This window comes from Lepus europaeus, chromosome 15, assembly GCF_033115175.1.
Source record: "Lepus europaeus isolate LE1 chromosome 15, mLepTim1.pri, whole genome shotgun sequence".
Taxonomy (NCBI): Eukaryota; Metazoa; Chordata; class Mammalia; order Lagomorpha; family Leporidae; genus Lepus; species Lepus europaeus.
Window position 1 is genome coordinate 29,669,633 of NC_084841.1, and position 19,333 is coordinate 29,688,965.

At 37.1% G+C, this 19,333-nt stretch overlaps 1 protein-coding gene across 7 annotated transcripts in view; it reads left to right on the forward strand.

The window, feature by feature from the left end:
* The window catches only part of NIPBL (NIPBL cohesin loading factor), a 227,934-nt gene extending 210,555 nt beyond the window's left edge, over nucleotides 1–17,379 (forward strand). For 3 of the 7 annotated variants that reach the window (XM_062212605.1, XM_062212606.1, XM_062212612.1), the window contains 8 exons: nucleotides 373–563; nucleotides 2,990–3,097; nucleotides 3,550–3,750; nucleotides 7,885–8,031; nucleotides 9,681–9,955; nucleotides 12,823–12,997; nucleotides 15,342–15,530; nucleotides 16,084–17,379. In XM_062212605.1, coding sequence (XP_062068589.1) covers nucleotides 373–563; nucleotides 2,990–3,097; nucleotides 3,550–3,750; nucleotides 7,885–8,031; nucleotides 9,681–9,955; nucleotides 12,823–12,997; nucleotides 15,342–15,530; nucleotides 16,084–16,449 — 1,652 coding nt within the window. In that variant the 3' untranslated portion in view covers nucleotides 16,450–17,379. Of the gene's footprint in view, nucleotides 1–372; nucleotides 564–2,989; nucleotides 3,098–3,549; nucleotides 3,751–7,884; nucleotides 8,032–9,680; nucleotides 9,956–12,822; nucleotides 12,998–15,341; nucleotides 15,572–16,083 lie in introns of all 7 variants that reach the window. The other 4 variants (XM_062212608.1, XM_062212607.1, XM_062212611.1 and 1 more) reach the window with 4 other exon arrangements.
* Nucleotides 17,380–19,333: the final 1,954 nt, after the last annotated feature.

The following is a 19,333-nucleotide window of genomic DNA, read 5'->3' on the forward strand; positions in this document are numbered from 1 at the left end:
GCTGATGCACCTGGAAAGACAGCAGAGGATGGTCCAAGTCCTTGAGCACATGCACCCATGTGTGAGACCTGGAGGAAGCCCCTGGCTTCTGATTGGCTCAGCTCTGACTCTTGTGGCCATTTGGGAAGTGAACCAGTAGATGGAAGCCCTCCGCCCCCATCTCTCTCTGTGTCTACCTCTCTCTCTAACTCTTTCAGATAAATAATAATTTTTTAAAAAATTAAATAATTTGTGGGAGAACACTAGCTATAATATTTTGTGATTTTTTTTTTTTAATCGTGATCTATTTTGGGAGTACCTAATAAAGTTAGTATACATGCTCTTGTTTTAATATGTATGTGTTATGTATGTATTAACTCTTTATTTTTGTAGGGAAAAAAGTTGCAAAACAGGAAGACTTAAAAGAAATGGGTGATGTTTCCTCAGGGATGAGTAGTTCCATCATGCAACTTTACCTCAAACAGGTGCTTGAGGCCTTTTTTCACACCCAGTCAAGTGTACGCCACTTTGCCCTGAATGTCATTGCATTGACTCTAAACCAAGGTCTTATTCATCCAGTTCAGGTAAGCATGTTTTGTAGCAGCAGCACTTAATGCAAGAGTCACATCATCATTTTACGACATTGCGTAAAGAATAAGTAGTTCCTTACTCCTCTTAATCTTTAATTTGTGCTAAATTCTTAAAGGATTCCTTTATATTGTTATTACTGAAAAATATCCATACTTCTATGTCCCTAATGTAGTCTCTACCAAATAAACTTCCAATTTTTAGAATATACGTAGAACATACATACTCAAGTAAATTTTCAAAATAGAAATGACAAATTTGTTTCCATCCATATTTACTCTTATCCCTGAGAACCAATGATATATAATGTCAGGAATGAACTGGGTTTAAGACTAATCTGTTCAACAGGGTGGAGTTTTAGTCCACAGAGGAGTAAGGTATATAATCTGATCTCCATTTTCTCATGTCTACTTTGGAGATATCAGCTACTCAATATTTCAGAGCATTGATAAGAGAACAGAATAATGTATAAAATCATATTAGTGGGGCAGGCATTTGACCTAGCAGTTGGGATGCCTATATACCATAATGGAATCCCTGGGGTCAAGGCCCAGCTCTACTTCTAGCTTCTGGCTAATGCATACCCTGAGGCAATGAATGATAGCACAAGTACTTGCTCCCCTGCCATCCATGTAAGAGACTCAGATGGAGTTCTTGGCTCCTGGCTTTGACCTGTCCTAGCCCTGACACTTGTATGCATTTGAGGAATGAACTAGCAGATGGAAGATTTCTCTGTTTCTCTCTCTGTGTATTTCAAATAAATGAAATAATAAGTTAAAAAAAATAGTTTTTGGGACAGCATTACTGAGAATTGGCAGCCAATGCTCGTATAGTTCATGATCAGGAGAATAACATAGAATGTAAAACTGAAATTATTAAATAACCAGTCTTTACCTTTAAAAATCTGTACTTGGCTGTTTTTCATGAAACTTTCTCTAAAATGAGCCATATTAAAAGATGACTGTGTTCTTTCCTGTTTCATGAGATAAAGCATGTTAATAAGTATTTAACCTATCTCACAATTCAGGTTATCATTAAGACTGCTTATTACAGTGTTGAAACTCTCACTTTTTTGAGATACTTAAGGCTCCTCTTACTTGGTGCTTGGTATTATCATAGCTGCTCTTTAAAAAATTTCCCACTCACAAAGAAATTACAGGTGTAGTTCTTGATTTCCTTTATACTTTGTATACCTATATTAACCATTTGTTAACTTTTGCCACGTTTATATCTTTATATACTTTTTGAATCATTTTATTTCATTATAAGTTTCAAATAATAGGATTCTTTACCTGTAAACACTTCAGCATATATTTTCTAAGAACAAGGACATTGTCTTACAAAACCATGATACAGTCATCAAATCTAAGGAATTTAATATGGATATAGTATTATCTACTGTAAAGTCTTTTCAGATATTGTTAGGTGAGATATGCTTTTTTATTTCATGATCCAGGATTTAATCCATGATAACTTCTTTCATTTAGTGCCACATCTATATCTATATTTAATGTTTCTGGTAGCTATTATGACCTTCTCATTGCTATTTGATTCAGATTCATTCAACATAGTAATGGTGTTTCTTGACTTTAGAAATATAGTGAATATGGCCGGCGCCGCGGCTCACTAGGCTAATCCTCCACCTTGCGGCACCGGCACACCAGGTTCTAGTCCCGGTCGGGGCACCGGATTCTGTCCGGTTGCCCCTCTTCCAGGCCAGCTCCCTGCTGTGGCCAGGGAGTGCAGTGGAGGATGGCCCAAGTGCTTGGGCCCTGTACCCCATGGGAGACCAGGATAAGCACCTGGCTCCTGGCTTCAGATCAGCACGGTGCGCCGGCCCCAGCGCGCCAACCACGGCGGCCATTGGAGGGTGAACCAACGGCAAAAGGAAGACCTTTCTCTCTGTCTCTCTCTCTCACTGTCCACTCTGCCTGTCAAAAAAAAAAAAAGAAAGAAATATAGTGAATATGACTATTACCAACTATTTGATCCTTAAAGCCACGTCTGAAATCAACTTTGTGGAAAAATAAAATAAAATTTCCTTAGCTTTGAGTACGGAAAACAAATTACCACATTATCTTTATATAGCAAATTTAAGCTTAAAAAATTGGTGTGTACATTTGGAGTATTTATCATAATCTTAAACAGATATTCTGAGTGTGTGAGTGCTTTATATGTGAAGAGCCTTAACTTCACAGTAAAGTTGGTCAGAATTTCATCATATCAGTATTTTTGCTGATGCTTTCTTATTTTGAACTAAAAGTAGAGAAAGCTCATTTTTAAGAGAACATGAAAACATAGCTTTTATAGGAAGGTCTGTAAAGTTAAATTCGTATATCCCAGATATACAAGTTTTGACATATGTTGAGATATATAGTTTTACTACTCTGATGTCTTATAAATTCTTTATTTTTATTTCCAGTGTGTACCATATTTAATTGCTATGGGCACAGATCCAGAACCTGCTATGCGGAACAAGGCTGATCAGCAGCTTGTCGAAATAGACAAAAAATATGCTGGATTCATTCATGTATGTATTTTTAAATTGTATAACCTAAATTTAAGCATCTTTCTTAAATAAACTATTTCTTTGGTAAATGTCCATTTCCCATTCATAAAATTCTTTGACTAGTATATGCAAGTAAGTTTGTTCTCCATAATGTTTGCTCTGATTTAGAAATAACTCTATGATGGAGAATTAGAGATAAGCATGCTAGACTAAAAACCAGCAAGCATGGGTCCAAGACCGTACTTGTTTGATCTTGACAGCAACAACTCTTATCTCAGTTTTCTCTTTTATAAAATGAAGGAGTTAGAATAGGTGATCACTAATCTTCCTTTCAGCTATTCATTCTCTGATTTTATCGTTTTAAATAAGAAAACTAAATAATGAATTTAGCCTCCAAATGTAATGTTCAAAGTATATTTTTAACTTGACTTTCTTAATTTCTCTGGCAAAAATGAGGCTTTTATTGATTTCAGATGAAGGCAGTGGCTGGTATGAAGATGTCTTATCAGGTACAACAGGCAATCAACACGTGCCTAAAGGATCCTGTGAGGGGTTTCAGACAAGATGAGTCCTCCAGTGCTTTGTGCTCACACCTTTACTCCATGATCCGTGGAAACCGCCAGCACAGACGAGCCTTTCTTATTTCTTTACTCAACCTCTTTGATGACACAGCAGTAAGCATAAAAACTTATTATTTTAAGGAAATAAATGTTCTACAAATGTTATGTCTGTATTGCCATTTTTATAAGTGCTAGTGACTATATTAAATGTGTTTCCCTAACCCTGTATGTACAAGGTATACAGTCAAGATTTCAGGGGAAATTTTACATGAGAATAAATCTATTGAGGAATAAAGTATGTAATTGTTTAAAATGAGTATCTTACAAACTTTGATAATAGTTTCTGTAACCATATCTTTAAATAAGCTACATCACTAAAGCTATCACTTTGGAAATAGATTACCTAAATAAAAAATAAATAAAATGGGTTTCTCTCATTTCTGTAGAACTCAAATATCATTAGAGAATAAATGTTTGAGGTTTTTTGGCTAATGAGATCTCGACTTCCTTAATGCAGAGTCCGCTTTTGTGTAGTTCCAGCTTTGACACTCTCAGCTATTCTGTTGCACAGGTTCCACTGGCCAGTACCATAAGCCAAGAAAAAGACCATCCTGTTCTTTATATTTTAACTTCATTAATTCATTTTAAACAAATATTATACACCTACTATGTGCTGGCCATTGTGCTAAAAGATAAGAGGATTAAATAGCAACAGCAGATGTGTTGTCTACCCACAGAGAACTAACAAATGAGTGCCATGTGTGTATAACTATTTTCTTATTTTAATAACTTGTTAACTGGATACCAGATTTTTGCAATGAAGCAAAATGATAATTAGCAGAGTATAGGGACCTTACTAGACCTCTTTTAAAGTACTTGTGAAGTTTTTGGACATAAGATCTGGCAGATAAGTATTGTAGATATCTATTTCAGAAATGCCTGGAATATAATTTATCATAACCATCATCATCATCATCATTATCATAACATCACTAATATTAAGCTTTCATAGTGCATAGGACATTGTACTAAAAGTACAAGATGGTATGATGTAGTGTTCTTACCCTCAGAGGATTTTACCTCCAGTTGTGAGTATAGGACAAAATAAAACAAAAAGGTTAGCATACCTTAACTCTACACCCAGTGGTTCATACTGATGACATTGCTTCCATCAGTGACTCTTTCCTAAGTTTCATTCCTGTGTGGTATCACTTCCTGGTCTGTGTCATCAGTTGGATACTCTATTACTTCAGCATTTGAAATGTTGTACTAGAAATCCAGTTCTCATAATGTGGTGCTTTCTTCTGACTACCTCCAACAAGGATATCAGAGAAGAACAAATCTCTGAAGAGCTAGAGGGATTAGATGATACAGATCTACTGTATAAAGCAGGAAAGGAAGATATTCTAGGCAGGTGTAAAAATACAATGGTAAGAATCTGTGGGGAATAATAGATTAAATTTGGGACAGAAATAGTCAAAGGAGGGACCACCAGCATTGTGGTATGGCTGGCTAAGTCACCATCCCATTTTGGAGTTCTGATTTGAGTCCCAGCTGCTTTACTTCTTGTCCAGCTTCCTACTAAGGCAACAGAAGAGAGCCTGAGTACTTGGGTCTGTGCCATCCTTATGGGAGACCAGGATGAAGTTCTGGTACCTAGCTTCAGCCTGTTCCAATCCAAACCTGGCTAAGTTACACCCATTTGAAGAGTGAACCAGTGGGTGAAAGATATCTAGGGCCGGCGCCTCAGCTCACTTGGCTAATCCTCCACCTGCGGCACCAGCACCCCGGGTTCTAGTCCTGGTTGGGGCACCCGGTTCTAGTCCCGGTTGCTCCTCTTCCAGTCCAGCTCTCTGCTGTGGCCTGGGAGTGCAGTGGAGGATGGCCCAAGTGCTTGGGCCCTGCACCCACATGGGAGACCAGGAGGAAGCACCTGGCTCCTGGCTTCGGATCGGCACAGCGTACCGGCTGCAGCATGCCGGCCGTGGTAGCCATTTGGGAAGTGGACCAACGGGAAAAGGAAAACCTTTATCTCTGTCTCTTACTGTCTAACTCTGCCTGTCAAAAAAAAAAAAAGATATCTATCTGTCTTTGTACTTTTCAAATATATAAATAAATCTTAAAAAAGAATAGTCAAGGGGCCAGCGCCCTGGCGCACTAGGTTAATCCTCCACCTGTGGCACCGGCATCCCATATGGGCACCAGGTTCTACTCACTGTTGCTCCTCTTCCAATCCAGCTCTCTGCTGTGGCCTGGGATAGCAGTGGAGGATGGCCCAAGTACTTGGGCCCCTGCACCCACATGGGAGACCAGGAAGAGGCACCTGACTGCTGGCTTCAGATCAGCGTAGCTCCAGCAACGGGGGTGAACCATCAGATGGAATACCTTTCTCTCTGTCTCTCTTACTGTCTGTAACTCTACCTGTCAAATAAATAAATCTTAAAAAAAAAAAAAAATCAAAGGATAAACTGGAATACTTTTGTCTTGGATATCTGAAAAAATAATGGGACTCTCCCTGAAGGCAATTTGAAAAAGAGTTGACCTGAGAAAGACACAGAAGGGAAATAGTCAAAGAGCTAGGAAGAGAAAGCTAAGGAACAAGGTTTCATGAACGAAACTTCAGGTAACAGAGTTAGATTTTGCTAAGAAGTCAAGGAGAATAAAGAGTGAAAACTAGAGTGGAATGATTGACAGACTTGATAGACAGAAATAGTCAAGCTGTGAGGAGCAAAAGCAGATTTTCTAGAATACTGGAAAAGACAGGAGGAGAGCAGTACATTCTTTAAGAAGGTTGATTTTGAATGGAAGGAACAATGTAAAACTTCAATGAACAGAGTTGAATTTCAAATAATTTTTAAAAGGTTTGTTCAAATTTTAAGTAGGAAAATATTATATAATATATATCTTATATATTACGATGTTAAAACTAACAGATGAGGTAGGGTTCTATGTCTGCATTTCCTCAACTGTAACTTATTAAGTACTAATACTTATTTTAGAATGAAAAAGTGAGAGTCTCTTCTGAATATTAACAGCAAGTGACCTGTGAGATTTTTGTTGTTGCTTTTGGTGTTGTTGAATTTAGTGCTGTTTGAACAGTGGGGTGGTAGATGACAAGAGGGCATGTTTTTGGTTTTTCCTTTTTTAGGTTTTATCTTTTTTTGAGCTATAAATTTGTAAAAGAGATTTGATCTTTTTTTCATCTTTTATTTGAAAGAGACAGAGATCTTTCATCTACTAGTTCACACCCCAGATTTCTGCAATAGCCAGGGCTCGGTCAGGCCAAAACCAGAAGCCTGGAATTTCATCCAGGCTTCCCACGTGGGTGGCAAGTCCTTAGCCGTCCCCTGCTGCCTCCCAGGGTGCACATTAGCAGGGAGCTGGATCAGAAGCGGAGGAGCCAGAGTCATACCAGGCAGTCTGGTATGGGATATGTGTGCCCCATGCAGCGATTTAGCCACTGTGCTGAATCCTTCCCCAGGAATTTGAATATTAATGTGTCTTTCTGTTTATATTCTGTATTATGAAATTCCAAAAGTCTCTGTTTAAAGTTACTTCTTATTGAAGCAAGCAAGTAGTAGTAAACTTAATGTTTTTCTTAAATTTTGCCTATCTTGGAGTTTTTAGAGTATAAAGCTGGTAACATTGTCAAAACAACTGATATTCTCAATTACACATACAGAGCAAACTGACAAATGTTGTATGAGTATGTGAATTTGGAATGTTTTTTCTCCTTTAGACCACCTAGAGTACTATAATTACCACTTGTTTTTGAAGGCAGAATAGTAACTGTGTGTAACTGATCTCCATATGGGTTAAACTCTTAAAAAACACAGTAACAATTACGAATTCATATGTATACTTTCTGATGTGGTATGGATTTACAATAAGGATTCCATATACTCCGTAAGAAAATTTCATGCAACTTCACTTGGGTACACTAAAAAATTTCACCTCTTCCCTCTTGAGTAACATGGTGGAAGTCACTACAAAAATCTCCTAAAATGGGTATAAGATTATTTTATAAAATCCATTTCTGATCTCCTGCCTCATTTTTTCTTCCCACCCAACCCTGCACTCAGCCATTTCCCTGTCTTTGTGTCTGTCTGTCTCTCTCCCTTTCTCCTTCTTTCTCTCACATTAGCTGAGGTGAAAGTGCCCTATAGTATTTTTTTCTAAAAAAAAGCTTTTTGGATGGGTTTCTAGAGTATCCACTAAATATATGTGCCTTTTTTTTAAAATTTACAGAAAACAGAAGTGACTATGCTCTTGTATATAGCAGACAATCTAGCCTGTTTTCCATACCAGACACAGGAAGAGCCGTTGTTTATAATGCATCATATAGATATTACACTCTCAGTTTCTGGTAGTAATCTACTGCAGTCATTCAAGGAGGTAAGTTACACACATTACTATTCTTAATGCATCTGTGAAAGTACAGGCATGCTATTCTCTTTCGTTTCCCATTATTTTTATTTTCACAGGTATATAAAATCCTTCTAAATTAACATACTAAAACCTGGGCAGTACTTAATTGGGAAAGAAAGTGGGTTACCATTTTATTTTTATTCAGAAAGATCTGAAACAATTTCATGTGTAGGTCATTTAGGTCACTTTTCATATATACATGAATTGTTTTTATCAATGAGCCATCTCACTTCTTTATTTTTTCTCACTTTAACATTGATCTTAAGTATTTCTTGTCCATTTATATATCCATTTGAGCCCCATTTTATAGCACAATGCTATTCTGTAAATCTTGTGATGCTGTGGACCGTAGCAGTACACATCAAGATATATAAATAGATAGCTTATTTATAAGGAAACAAAATGTATAGCATCATTAATCTCTCATTATCTGTCAACAACAGCATCAAGATGGAGTTGGTATATTCTGTTCCCAAAATCTTTTCTGAATTTCTTGTTAAAAACCTTGTGTCTTTTCTGCCATAATTTTAGAAAGTAATAAAATTGATTTAATTGTGAAAGTACCTAGTGTAGCACTAGGCACGTAGTAAACGCTCCATAAATTCTTTACAAATTTATTGGAATATTTCCATGTTCCTGATGATACAAGTAGATTACATCTTAGAAAATTGTTGTGCTCAAAACTCAACTTACCAAATCTATTAATCACAGAAGTTCTTTTAGATACGTAAGGATTGAAATTATAGTAGTATCTAAGTCCTCTCTACTTCAAGTGTAAACCACAGGTCTGAAAACTGGCCTCACCTGAGCTGTACAATCTTAGACTCCACCTTTGAATCGCTAAAACAAACTGTATTTATTAACAAATCCCTAATGTGTTATATTGACATTAAAGTTTGAGAAGTTAATACTTCCCAGGAGCTGAAGACCTCATGTTCTCATATTTTACTTCACTTACTATTGTGGATATACCTGTAAATGTTTCTTTAATTGTATTTCTTAACAATTACATTTTGAATAATTGTTTTTATTAATTTGATCCTCTCCCTACCCCCATTTAAACTGGTTGACTTTGTTTCTAATAGCTAACGTTTTCATAAAGTGCCAAAAAAAAAAAAAAAAAAAAAACAGGATTTAAGTATTCAAGAAAAGTTGTATATTGTATTGCTAAAAAGTTTTTGAAACAGATAATTTGGTAGAAACTGGGGATGTTCAAGCCTACTGTATTCTCTTCAGTTAAATTCTAACTAGTGCTTTTCCTCTGTACTGGCTTACCTATGTACCAAGTTGATAACTTTTTGAAAAGCTAGTTTCTATTTCATTACTATCCTTATTAAAAATTATTTCCCTTTGAAATTATTCCCCTTTCCCTTTCAGAGATTTTCCCAGGGGAGTGGTTATGGGTGTGGCTTTTATATATGATTTTATTCAGTCTTGAACGTTAATTTTTACCCACAACAGTTACTTATAGTTACTTATCTCCAGTTACTTATAGAAAGCCAAGGTGCGGTTAATTTAAGGAAGCGTTTTGAAGCTGTTGAATAGAGCATAATTATATTTGTTAGTGGCATTTTGTTTTATCATTTTCAAACAGAATCATTTCTTCTTTGTTTTAGTCTATGGTAAAGGACAAAAGGAAAGAGAGAAAATCATCACCCAGTAAAGAAAATGAGTCAAGTGAGAGTGAAGAAGAAATTGCCAGGCCTCGGAAATCACGAAAGCGTGTAGATTCGGATTCAGATTCAGATTCAGAAGATGATATAAATTCAGTGATGAAATGTTTACCAGAAAATTCAGCTCCTTTAATTGAATTTGCAAATGTCTCCCAGGGTATTTTATTGCTTCTAATGTTAAAACAGCATTTGAAGAATCTCTGTGGATTTTCTGATAGGTAAGCAGTGAGAAGAGGGGGGAAAAAAACTTCCCTGTTCAAATAATAGAGAAATATGATTCCTAGTTATGATTGCCTGCTTACTTAATATTATAAATATTCCTTTTAATACTGTAATTGTCCCTTTTTATTGCTTTATAGTATTCTGTTGTATAATATACCATAATTTACCCATTCTATTATTGAAGGGAGAAAAAAACATATTCCTTTACTTGATGATAGACAATGCATTGCAGAATAAAGAACTTCTCTAAAAGGACTTATTAGAGAATCAGGCTGATCTTAAAATAGTATATAAATTTAAGTTTATAAAAAACATTGAAATAAGAGCAAGTGAAAACCAGTTAGGCTGAGCTCTAACAGAATGCAAATAGTACTTTCAAATACTTTAGAGTAAGAGAAAAATCGGGATTATTGTGAATGCTTTACAGTTTTACCCACGTTTAGTCGCTAAAACTCTTTTCTGCCAAAAAAAAAAAAAAGGCCAACACTGCTGCTCACTAGGCTAATACTCCGCCTGCGGCGCCGGCACCCCAGGTTCTAGTCCCAGTTGCTCCTCTTCCAGTACAGCTCTCTGCTGTGGCCCGGGAAGGCAGTGGAGGATGGCCCAAGTGCTTGGCCCTGCACCTGCATGGGAGACCAGGAGGAGGCACCTGGCTCCTGGCTTTGGATCGGTGCAGCACCCGCCATAGCTACCACTTGGGGAGTGAACCAACGGAAGGAAGACCTTTCTCTCTGTCTCTCTCTCACTAACTCTGCCTGTCAAAAAAAAAAAAACAAAAAACAAAAAAAAACCTCTTTTCTGCCTATGCCCATTGAATTCTGGTCATTTTTTTACATTCATTGAAACCTTAGATTAGCCATCACAAGATTAAAAGTTAATAGGGGGGCCGGTGCCACGGCTCACTTGGCTAATCCTCCGCATGCGGCGCCGGCACCCAGGTTCTAGTCCTGGTTGGGGCTCCGGATTCTGTCCTGGTCGCTCCTCTTCCAGTCCAGCTCTCTGCTGTGGCCCAGTAGTGCAGTGGAGAATGGCCCAGGTCCTTAAACTCTGCGCCTGCATGGGAGACCAGGAAGAAGCACCTGGCTCCTGGCCTTGGATTGGTGCAGCACGTCGGCCATTGCGACCATTTTGGGGGTGAACCAGCAGAAGGAAGACCTTTCTCTCTGTCTCTCTCTCTCTCTCTCTAACTCTGCCTGTCAAAAAAAAAAGTTAATAGGGAGGACAGCTAATGAAATGATTAATGTGAACCTGGTCAGTGGCCAACTGGAAAGAATGTTTCATGTAAAAGAGATATGTAATGTCATTTAAGTAGACATTTCTCGTTTCTAACATCTGTTGCCACAGAATAGAGTGAGGATAAAGTAGCCAGAGTTTCTACTCTCCCAGGAGACACTAGAGATCCAGATCTTCATGAGAAACATAATTTAAAACCTTATAAGGTTTTGCTACAGTGCTGAGGAGTTGGAAATGTTTTAAGCAGAATTGCTAATAATCTGAAGCAGTTTTTATGTAGTCATTCTAGCTTCTATGAAAAGAATGAATAGGGCCAGCACCACGGCTCTCTTGGCTGGTCCTCTGCCTGCGGCGCCAGAACCCCGGGTTCTAGTCCTGGTTGGGACACCAGATTCTGTCCCCGTTGCTCCTCTTCCAGTCCAGCTCTCTGCTGTGGCCCAGGAAGGCAGTGGAGGATGGCCCAAGTGCTTGGGCCCTGCACCCTCATGGAAGACCAGGAAGAGGCACCTGGCTCCTGGCTTTGGATCGGTGCAGCACGCCAGCCATAGTGGCCATTGGGGGGTGAACCAATGGAAAGGGAAGACCTTTCTCTCTGTCTCTCTCTCACTGTCTAACTCTCCCTATCAAAAAAAAAAAAAAAAAGAAAGAAAGAAAGAAAAGAATGAATAGGTAGGGGAAAATCAAGTAGAAGGCAGTAAACCAATTTAGTAACTATTGTAATTATATTAAAGCTGCCCCACAATCATAGTATTCCAAAATAAAAATGAGAAATTTAATTTCATTAAAATGATGCTGCTTATCTGTCATTGGATTACTCCAGGCATCTTTTCTCTATCCCTATCACTTTCATGCCTGTATTCAAGAGAATATTATTTTTTTGCTTTTATGTCTTTATTTCCCTTTGAAAAATTGTTTATGTAGTGACAAATTCATTAGTTGAAATCTGTGATCTGTGTAGCAACAGTGTAACTACAGGTTGAGCATTCATAATCTAAAATCTGAAATTCTCCAAAATCCAAAACTTTTTGAGCACCAATATGACTACACAAGTAGAATATTCTACACCAGACTTCATATGATGGGTTGCAGTCAAAACTCAGGTGCCAATCAGGCAATTAGCCTCATGGATAAGACACCTATATTCCACATGGGAGTACAGGGTCTCCACTTCTGATTCAGGCTTCCTGCTGATGTGCAGGTTGTGGCTCAGCTAGTTGGGTCATTGCCACCTATGTGGGAGCCTTAGCTTGAGTTTCTAGCTTTCAGCTTCACCCTGGCACAGCCCCAGCCTTTGTCACCCAGTATAGGAAATCTGTCGGTCTCTGTCTATCTACCTCTTGAATAATTAACAATTTTTAAAAACAAGTCTGGTACTCTAACAATAGTGTATAAAACTACCTTCAGGCTATGTATATGAGACAAATTAATTGTATGTTTGTGCTAGGGTCCCATCCCCAGTATATATCATTGTTTATTTGCAAATATTCCAAAGTAGAAAAAAATCTGAAATCTGAAATGCTCTGGTACCAAGCACTTGGTATAAAAGATGTAAAAAAATTTAGCTAGACTGAATTTCAATGTAAGTACATGAAAAGTTCATCAACCTTTCCACTTTGCTTTCCCAAAACAGTAAAATTCAGAAATACTCTCCATCTGAATCTGCAAAAGTATATGATAAAGCGATAAACCGAAAAACAGGAGTTCATTTTCATCCCAAACAAACATTGGACTTCTTGCGGAGTGATATGGCTAATTCCAAAATTACTGAAGATGTGAAGAGGAGTATAGTGAAACAATATCTAGATGTGAGTAGTAAAGCCAAGAACTAATTCCTTCTTGTATTGAATTTTTTGAAAAGTAAATTTTTGGGCCGGCGCCACGGCTCAATAGGCTAATCCTCTGCCTGCGGTGCCGGCATACCGGGTTCTAGTCCCAGTTGGGGTGCCGGATTCTGTCCCGGTCGCTCCTCTTCCAGGCCAGCTCTCTGCTGTGGCCCGGGAGCGCAGTGGAGGATGGCCCAAGTGCTTGGGCCCTGCCACCCGCATGGGAGACCAGGAGAAGCACCTGGCTCCTGGCTTCGGATTAGCGTGGTGCGCTGGCCACAGTGGCCATTGAGGGGTGAACCAACGGAAAAAGGAAGACCTTTTTCTCTGTCTCTCTCTCTCTCACTGTCCACTCTGCCTGTCAAAAAAAAAAAAAAAAAGAAAAGTAAGCTTTTGAAAGGGACATAACCTTTTGCATATAAGTTTCATGAGTTACCAAGATCACTTATTTTCTGTGGTTTTAATAAATTTCTAGATTTATCTTGCCCTTACCAGTGCATCCAACTGAATCATAATTATTTTTTTCTTAGAAAACAACAGCCCACTAATTATTTTAACAAAAATGAAAGATTATAGGAAAATGTATATGTGTGTTTCATTTTTAATTTAATGGATTGCATGGTTTATATTTCATAAAAGGTAAAACTGACAATCATTCTCTTGCCTTATTTGGCTATTTTGTTCCTCTTTTTTCTGACAACAAGTACTACTATTTTTTTTTTTTTTTTTAAGATTTGATTTACTTATTTGAAAGAGTTACAGAGACATAAAGATACCGAGAGAGGTCCTGCATCCAATGATTCACTCCCCAAATGGCTGCAATGGCCCAGGGCTAGGCCAGGCCAAAGCCAGGAGATTCTTCCGGGTCTCCCACGTGGGTGCAAGGGCCTAAGCACTTGGGCCATCTTCCACTATTTTCCCAGGCCATTAGCGGGGAGCTGGATCAGAAGTGGAACAGCCAGGACTCAAGCTGTCACCCACATGGGATGCTAGCACTGCAGGTGACAGCTTAACCCACTGTGCTACATGCTGGCCCCTTATTTATTCTTACATAAATAATACATGGATATGTCTCTACACACACATTCAAGAAGTATGTGAGTGTGTCTGTTTAAAATGTCTTTAAGGGGCAGGTATTGGGCCTAGTACTTAATTTTTCTCCATCCCATATTGGAGGGTCTCAGTTCAATACCTGTCCCTGGCTCCTGATTCTGTCTTCTTGCTAATGCAGACCCTGGGAGGCAGAAGTGATGTCTCAAGTAATTGGGCTCCCAACACCCATGTGAGGGACCTGGATTGAGTTTCCAGCTCCCAGCTTTGCTCTGCAAGCTTTTGGGAGGTAAACCAGTAAATGGAAGTTCTGTCTCTGTCTCTCTGCCTCTCAAATCAATAAATATTTTTTAAAAAGAAAGAAAAAGAAAAGAAAGAATAAGCAAATTCACAGAAGATAGAGATTACTGGGGGTTTGGGAGAGAGCTGAGTGGGAATTGTTTGATTAGTATAAAATGTCTTTTTGGAATGATGAAGAAGCTCTGGAAGTGGATGCTGGTGATGGTTACATGATATTGAGGATGTACTTAATGCAATAAATTGTACACTTAAAATAGTTAATATAGTAAATTACATGTTTATTTTACCACATAATGAACAATTTTGCAGTGTCTTTAGAAGACTATCGTAATAAATAAAACTAAACTCTTATAACTTAACCTACTTAAAGCAAGTAGCTAAACATAAAAATAAAGGTTTTGTTTTCATTTTTTTACCAAGGAAGAAATCTGCACAGTGATTTTTATGCTCTTCATGAACTTTGCAAACCATATATCCAGAATTGGAAAAATATTTTAGTACTCACTTAAAAGTTATTACCATCCTTTTCTGCTTCTTAAGTCCTCTTATCTTGGCAGAGACCCAAGAGGGCAGAGAACTAAAAGATGGCAATCTGAAATTATTATACCTGGTTATATAAAGACTTGGACCAAAAGTTAGCAAACTGTGGCTTTGGGCAAAATCCAGCCTATTACCTCCTTTGTTTTATTGAAACAGCCAAAACCATTGTATTGTCTACATTATATGTATTGTCTGTAGCTGCTTTCACACTTAAGTGGCAGATTTGTGTGGTTGTGATAGGGCCCATATGAACTGTAAAGCCAAAAATATCTACAATATGACCTTTTACAGAAAACCTTTACCCACCCCAACTTGGACAGTAGCTAGGATCTGTTTCACCCATGCCAAAACTACTGCCTTAGAAACCACTTAGAAATTTGACAGTCTTGCTTAGAATATTTACTTAAAACTCTGAATCGATATCTATTTCTTTTAGTTCAAACTTCTCATGGAACATCTGGACCCTGATGAAGAAGAAGAAGAAGGGGAAGTGTCAGCTAGTACAAATGCTCGGAACAAAGCAATTACCTCGCTGCTTGGAGGAGGCAGCCCTAAAAATAACACAGCAGCAGAGACAGAAGATGATGAAAGTGATGGGGAGGATAGAGGAGGAGGCACTTCAGGGGTGAGGCGGAGGAGGAGTCAACGTATTTCGCAGCGTATTACGTAAAATGATTTTTATGTGCTTATATATGTCAGTCTATTAAATGTACACCGAGTAATGTAATACTTTTAAGAGAAAAGATTTTGTAGATAGAGATTCTCTACTCAACCATTTATACATCCTTTTGTAGAAAGTTTAACATAAAAGACAATAAAAAAAAAGAAATAAGATTTATCCAGCATAAAGGGTTATTAATTTTTCTTTGGATTGTATTAATGTGTGTTATCCTTTTTATTGTTGCTAAGTTTTATGTAGCTTTATGGTTCATATGTATATATAATTTTATATATCAATAAGAGTAAAGACACGGGTACAAATTAAGAGTTATATGGTTTTACAAGTATATGTTAACCCCTTGGCGCTGGCGGTCACGGTGCGTCTCATTGCCGGCAATGGAAGTGTGCCGGGAAATCCCAACTCCCGGCGTCAAGGGATTAAAAGCAATAAAAACAATAATTTCACTAAAATTATTTTGTGTAACACTTGGTCTTTTTTCCCCCTCCCAATGTTTTAGTCATTGAGAAGGTCAAAACGAAATTCAGACTCTACGGAGTTGGCAGCACAGATGAATGAAAGTGTTGACGTCATGGATGTCATCGCTATTTGCTGTCCAAAGTACAAAGATCGACCACAAATTGCAAGAGTAGTACAGAAAACCAGCAATGGCTTCAGTGTTCAGTGGATGGCAGGCTCCTACAGTGGCTCCTGGACTGAGGCTAAGCGCCGTGATGGCCGCAAACTGGTGCCTTGGGTAGACACTATTAAAGAGTCAGACATTATTTACAAAAAAATTGCTCTAACGAGTGCTAATAAGCTGACTAATAAAGTTGTTCAGACTTTACGATCCCTGTATGCCGCCAAGGATGGGACTTCCAGCTAATGAATTTGTACATGCAGCCAAATTTACAGGAATTTTTTTAAAGGCAGAAAAACTTGAAATATCAACATTCTGGCAAAAAAAATCAGTTTTTTGAAGAGTAAGAGTGGAACCTGGGATACAGGAACAAAAGAAGGAAATGTTGGGCAAACATTTTTGTGGGAGCTCCCTTCGCTGTTGTGCAGCAGAAACAGATTCTCAGTTCATTTTTACTCCCACTGTATTATAGTTTAACAAAAATTGTTTATATCTTGGAAAAAAAAACTTTCTGTTTAAAAAAATAAACAAGTGAATGTTGGAAATTAGTCTGTTAATGTTCTTAATAAAGTGTTCTTGGAGTTTAACCTAGCAGCGGATGGCTTTCTTTAGCTTAGCCCAGTTTCCAGGGAAGCATTGTTTTTTTCCAGGCTGTAAAATGGCAGAATCTCCTGGATATATAATTTATTCTGTTGAAAAAAAAAAAAAAGCATGCAGTATCTATGACCTATCTGCAGAAGGAGTTTTTGTAAATGTAGATTTTGTTGTATTAGGTCACCCTGAAAACAATACAAGAAAAGGGATCCCCAGGCAATCTGGTGGAGCGAATACTGCAATAAATTTTTTTACTTCTCTTTGTTACTTGTCTGTTTCCATTTGAATTTCTTATTGTAAAGATCTGTTTAAATCCATTTATATTATTTTGCAGTCTTTTATGTAAAATTTATTATATCACTGGTTTTCGAAGCAAAACATAAAATATTGTTTATACAATTTGTATAGGCTGACTTCTGAATAACTGGTATCTATTATTTTCATTCCTATAAGAGGGTGTAAACAATTAACTCCAGGGTTTTATTGTATCCTGCAATATTTAGTATTAATTATATATGATTTAGCACTGTGCCAAACACATTTTCAAGAGTACATTTTGATATAAAAAGAAACTATAGTTTATTCTTTGTATGCTTCAATTTCTTTCTAGTGATGTTCTGATGGTAATATTTATTTTATAAAACTCGGGGAAGGTAACAATCCTGCTGTTCTGGAATTCCAGCATTTCTCTTGGTAAAAATGATGCCATATTATTTTAGAAGTAGAGTTCAAATAAGTATGACACTTCATGATTACATTTTTCACAAATTAATTTTAATGCCAAAAAGGGTTATTTTACTACTTGAAATGCTCACTTTCTATTCTAAAAGTTTCATCATAAATCTTTGGGAGCAGTTGTCATTTTTACGTTAGTTGCAACAAATACTTTAACAAAAATTGGTAAAAATTTGTTTAATCACTTAATTTGCATAATTGACATGAGAAATAGTGAATGAAGTCTGTTTCAAATTTAATTCCTTTACAAATATGCACTTATTTTAACATTGAAAACATTCATTTCTAGAATGCTTTTATAAAATTGGCAAAAAGTGAAGATATTCAATTTGTGAGGAAGAGTGACATCACCATAAAATACATTTTTGTGAACACCTCTGAAACCACTATGAAAATAACTTTTCAGGATTTATTTCTTCTGTAGAACTCTTTTAGAATGCTTTCTTGAAGGAAATGTTTTCTCAGTCTTTATTTTGTTCCCATTAATTACATGTTTCTTCTCCTCTTGTACTCTGAACTCTTTGGGACAAAGCTAGTTATCCCCCACCTTGGAGTTTGTTTATATCAGAAGGATTTGTTTGGGGCGCCGGATTCTGTCCTGGTTGCCCCTCTTCCAGGCCAGCTCTCTGCTATGGCCCGGGAAGGCAGTGGAGGATGGCCCAAGTCCTTGGGCCCTGTATCCGCATGGGAGACCAGGAGATTCACCTGGCTCCTGCCTTCAGATCAGCGCGGTGTGCCGGCCGCAGTGTGTCGGCCGCGGCGGCCATTGGAGGGTGAACCAATGGCAAAAGGAAGACCTTTCTCTCTGTCTCTCTCTCCCTCACTATCCACTCTGCCTGTCCAAAAAAAAAAAGAAGAAGGATTTGTGGTAGTTTATGAAAATAATATAAAAATAAGAGTATAATACCAGTTGAGAAATATAAGAATATATATAATAAATCTAGCATAGAGGGTACTGAAGAATAAACATACAAGTAAAAAAAAAAAAAAGTTTTGAAAGCTATGTGCCTATCTAAATCTCAGAAAAACTACTAGTTAAATATTTTAGCCACTTTTTGTAGATAAGGAAAACAGGCTCAGAAGGATTTAGGAATTTGCTAATAAATCTGATAATGGCAATTTAAATCTAAAATTGGAGAAATTGTATCACACTAGTCTAGCTAATTGAACAGCAAGTATTAAGAATGTGCATCCTTACTGAAAGTGAATGAGTTCCTTAAAGATTCTTGTAGTACATACAGTTGGGAATCTTAACTTGGAAGTGGGTATAGAATAATAGTAAGTCTTTTCTTGCCTTAATTAGATTATCAGTGGATTTCTGTGTTTGTCATTCATTAGAAGTTTAGGAATTATAAGTTTTTAGAATTTTCCATATAGTCTAATCTCTTAAAATTTTATCTATTAATACTGGTATAACCCAGTGTTGGTAAAACACATAGGCCTTAACTCTTGAATATACAAACCAAAGTTTTCAAAAAGTTGAAGATTTCTCAAAGATTCTTTTTAGGTGATGTTTGGGTATTATTCTTTTTAGGTTTTAACATTTAAAGTAAGTTAAGGTCTTGGCAATCAAATATACAAAATTAAACTTTCCAAATATATTCAGATTTACAAAGTTAATTTGTTGAGTATTGATTAATTTCTGTAGATTGATATGTAGTAGGCTGTATTATGTTTTATTTGATATTGAAAAGGTGTATTTTATATAAAATTTTTCAAGAACCTCTATATTTAAATATATTAATATGAAACTTTAGCATCTTATTTAAATTTTTTGTTATTTTAACAAAGAATGGCTGGT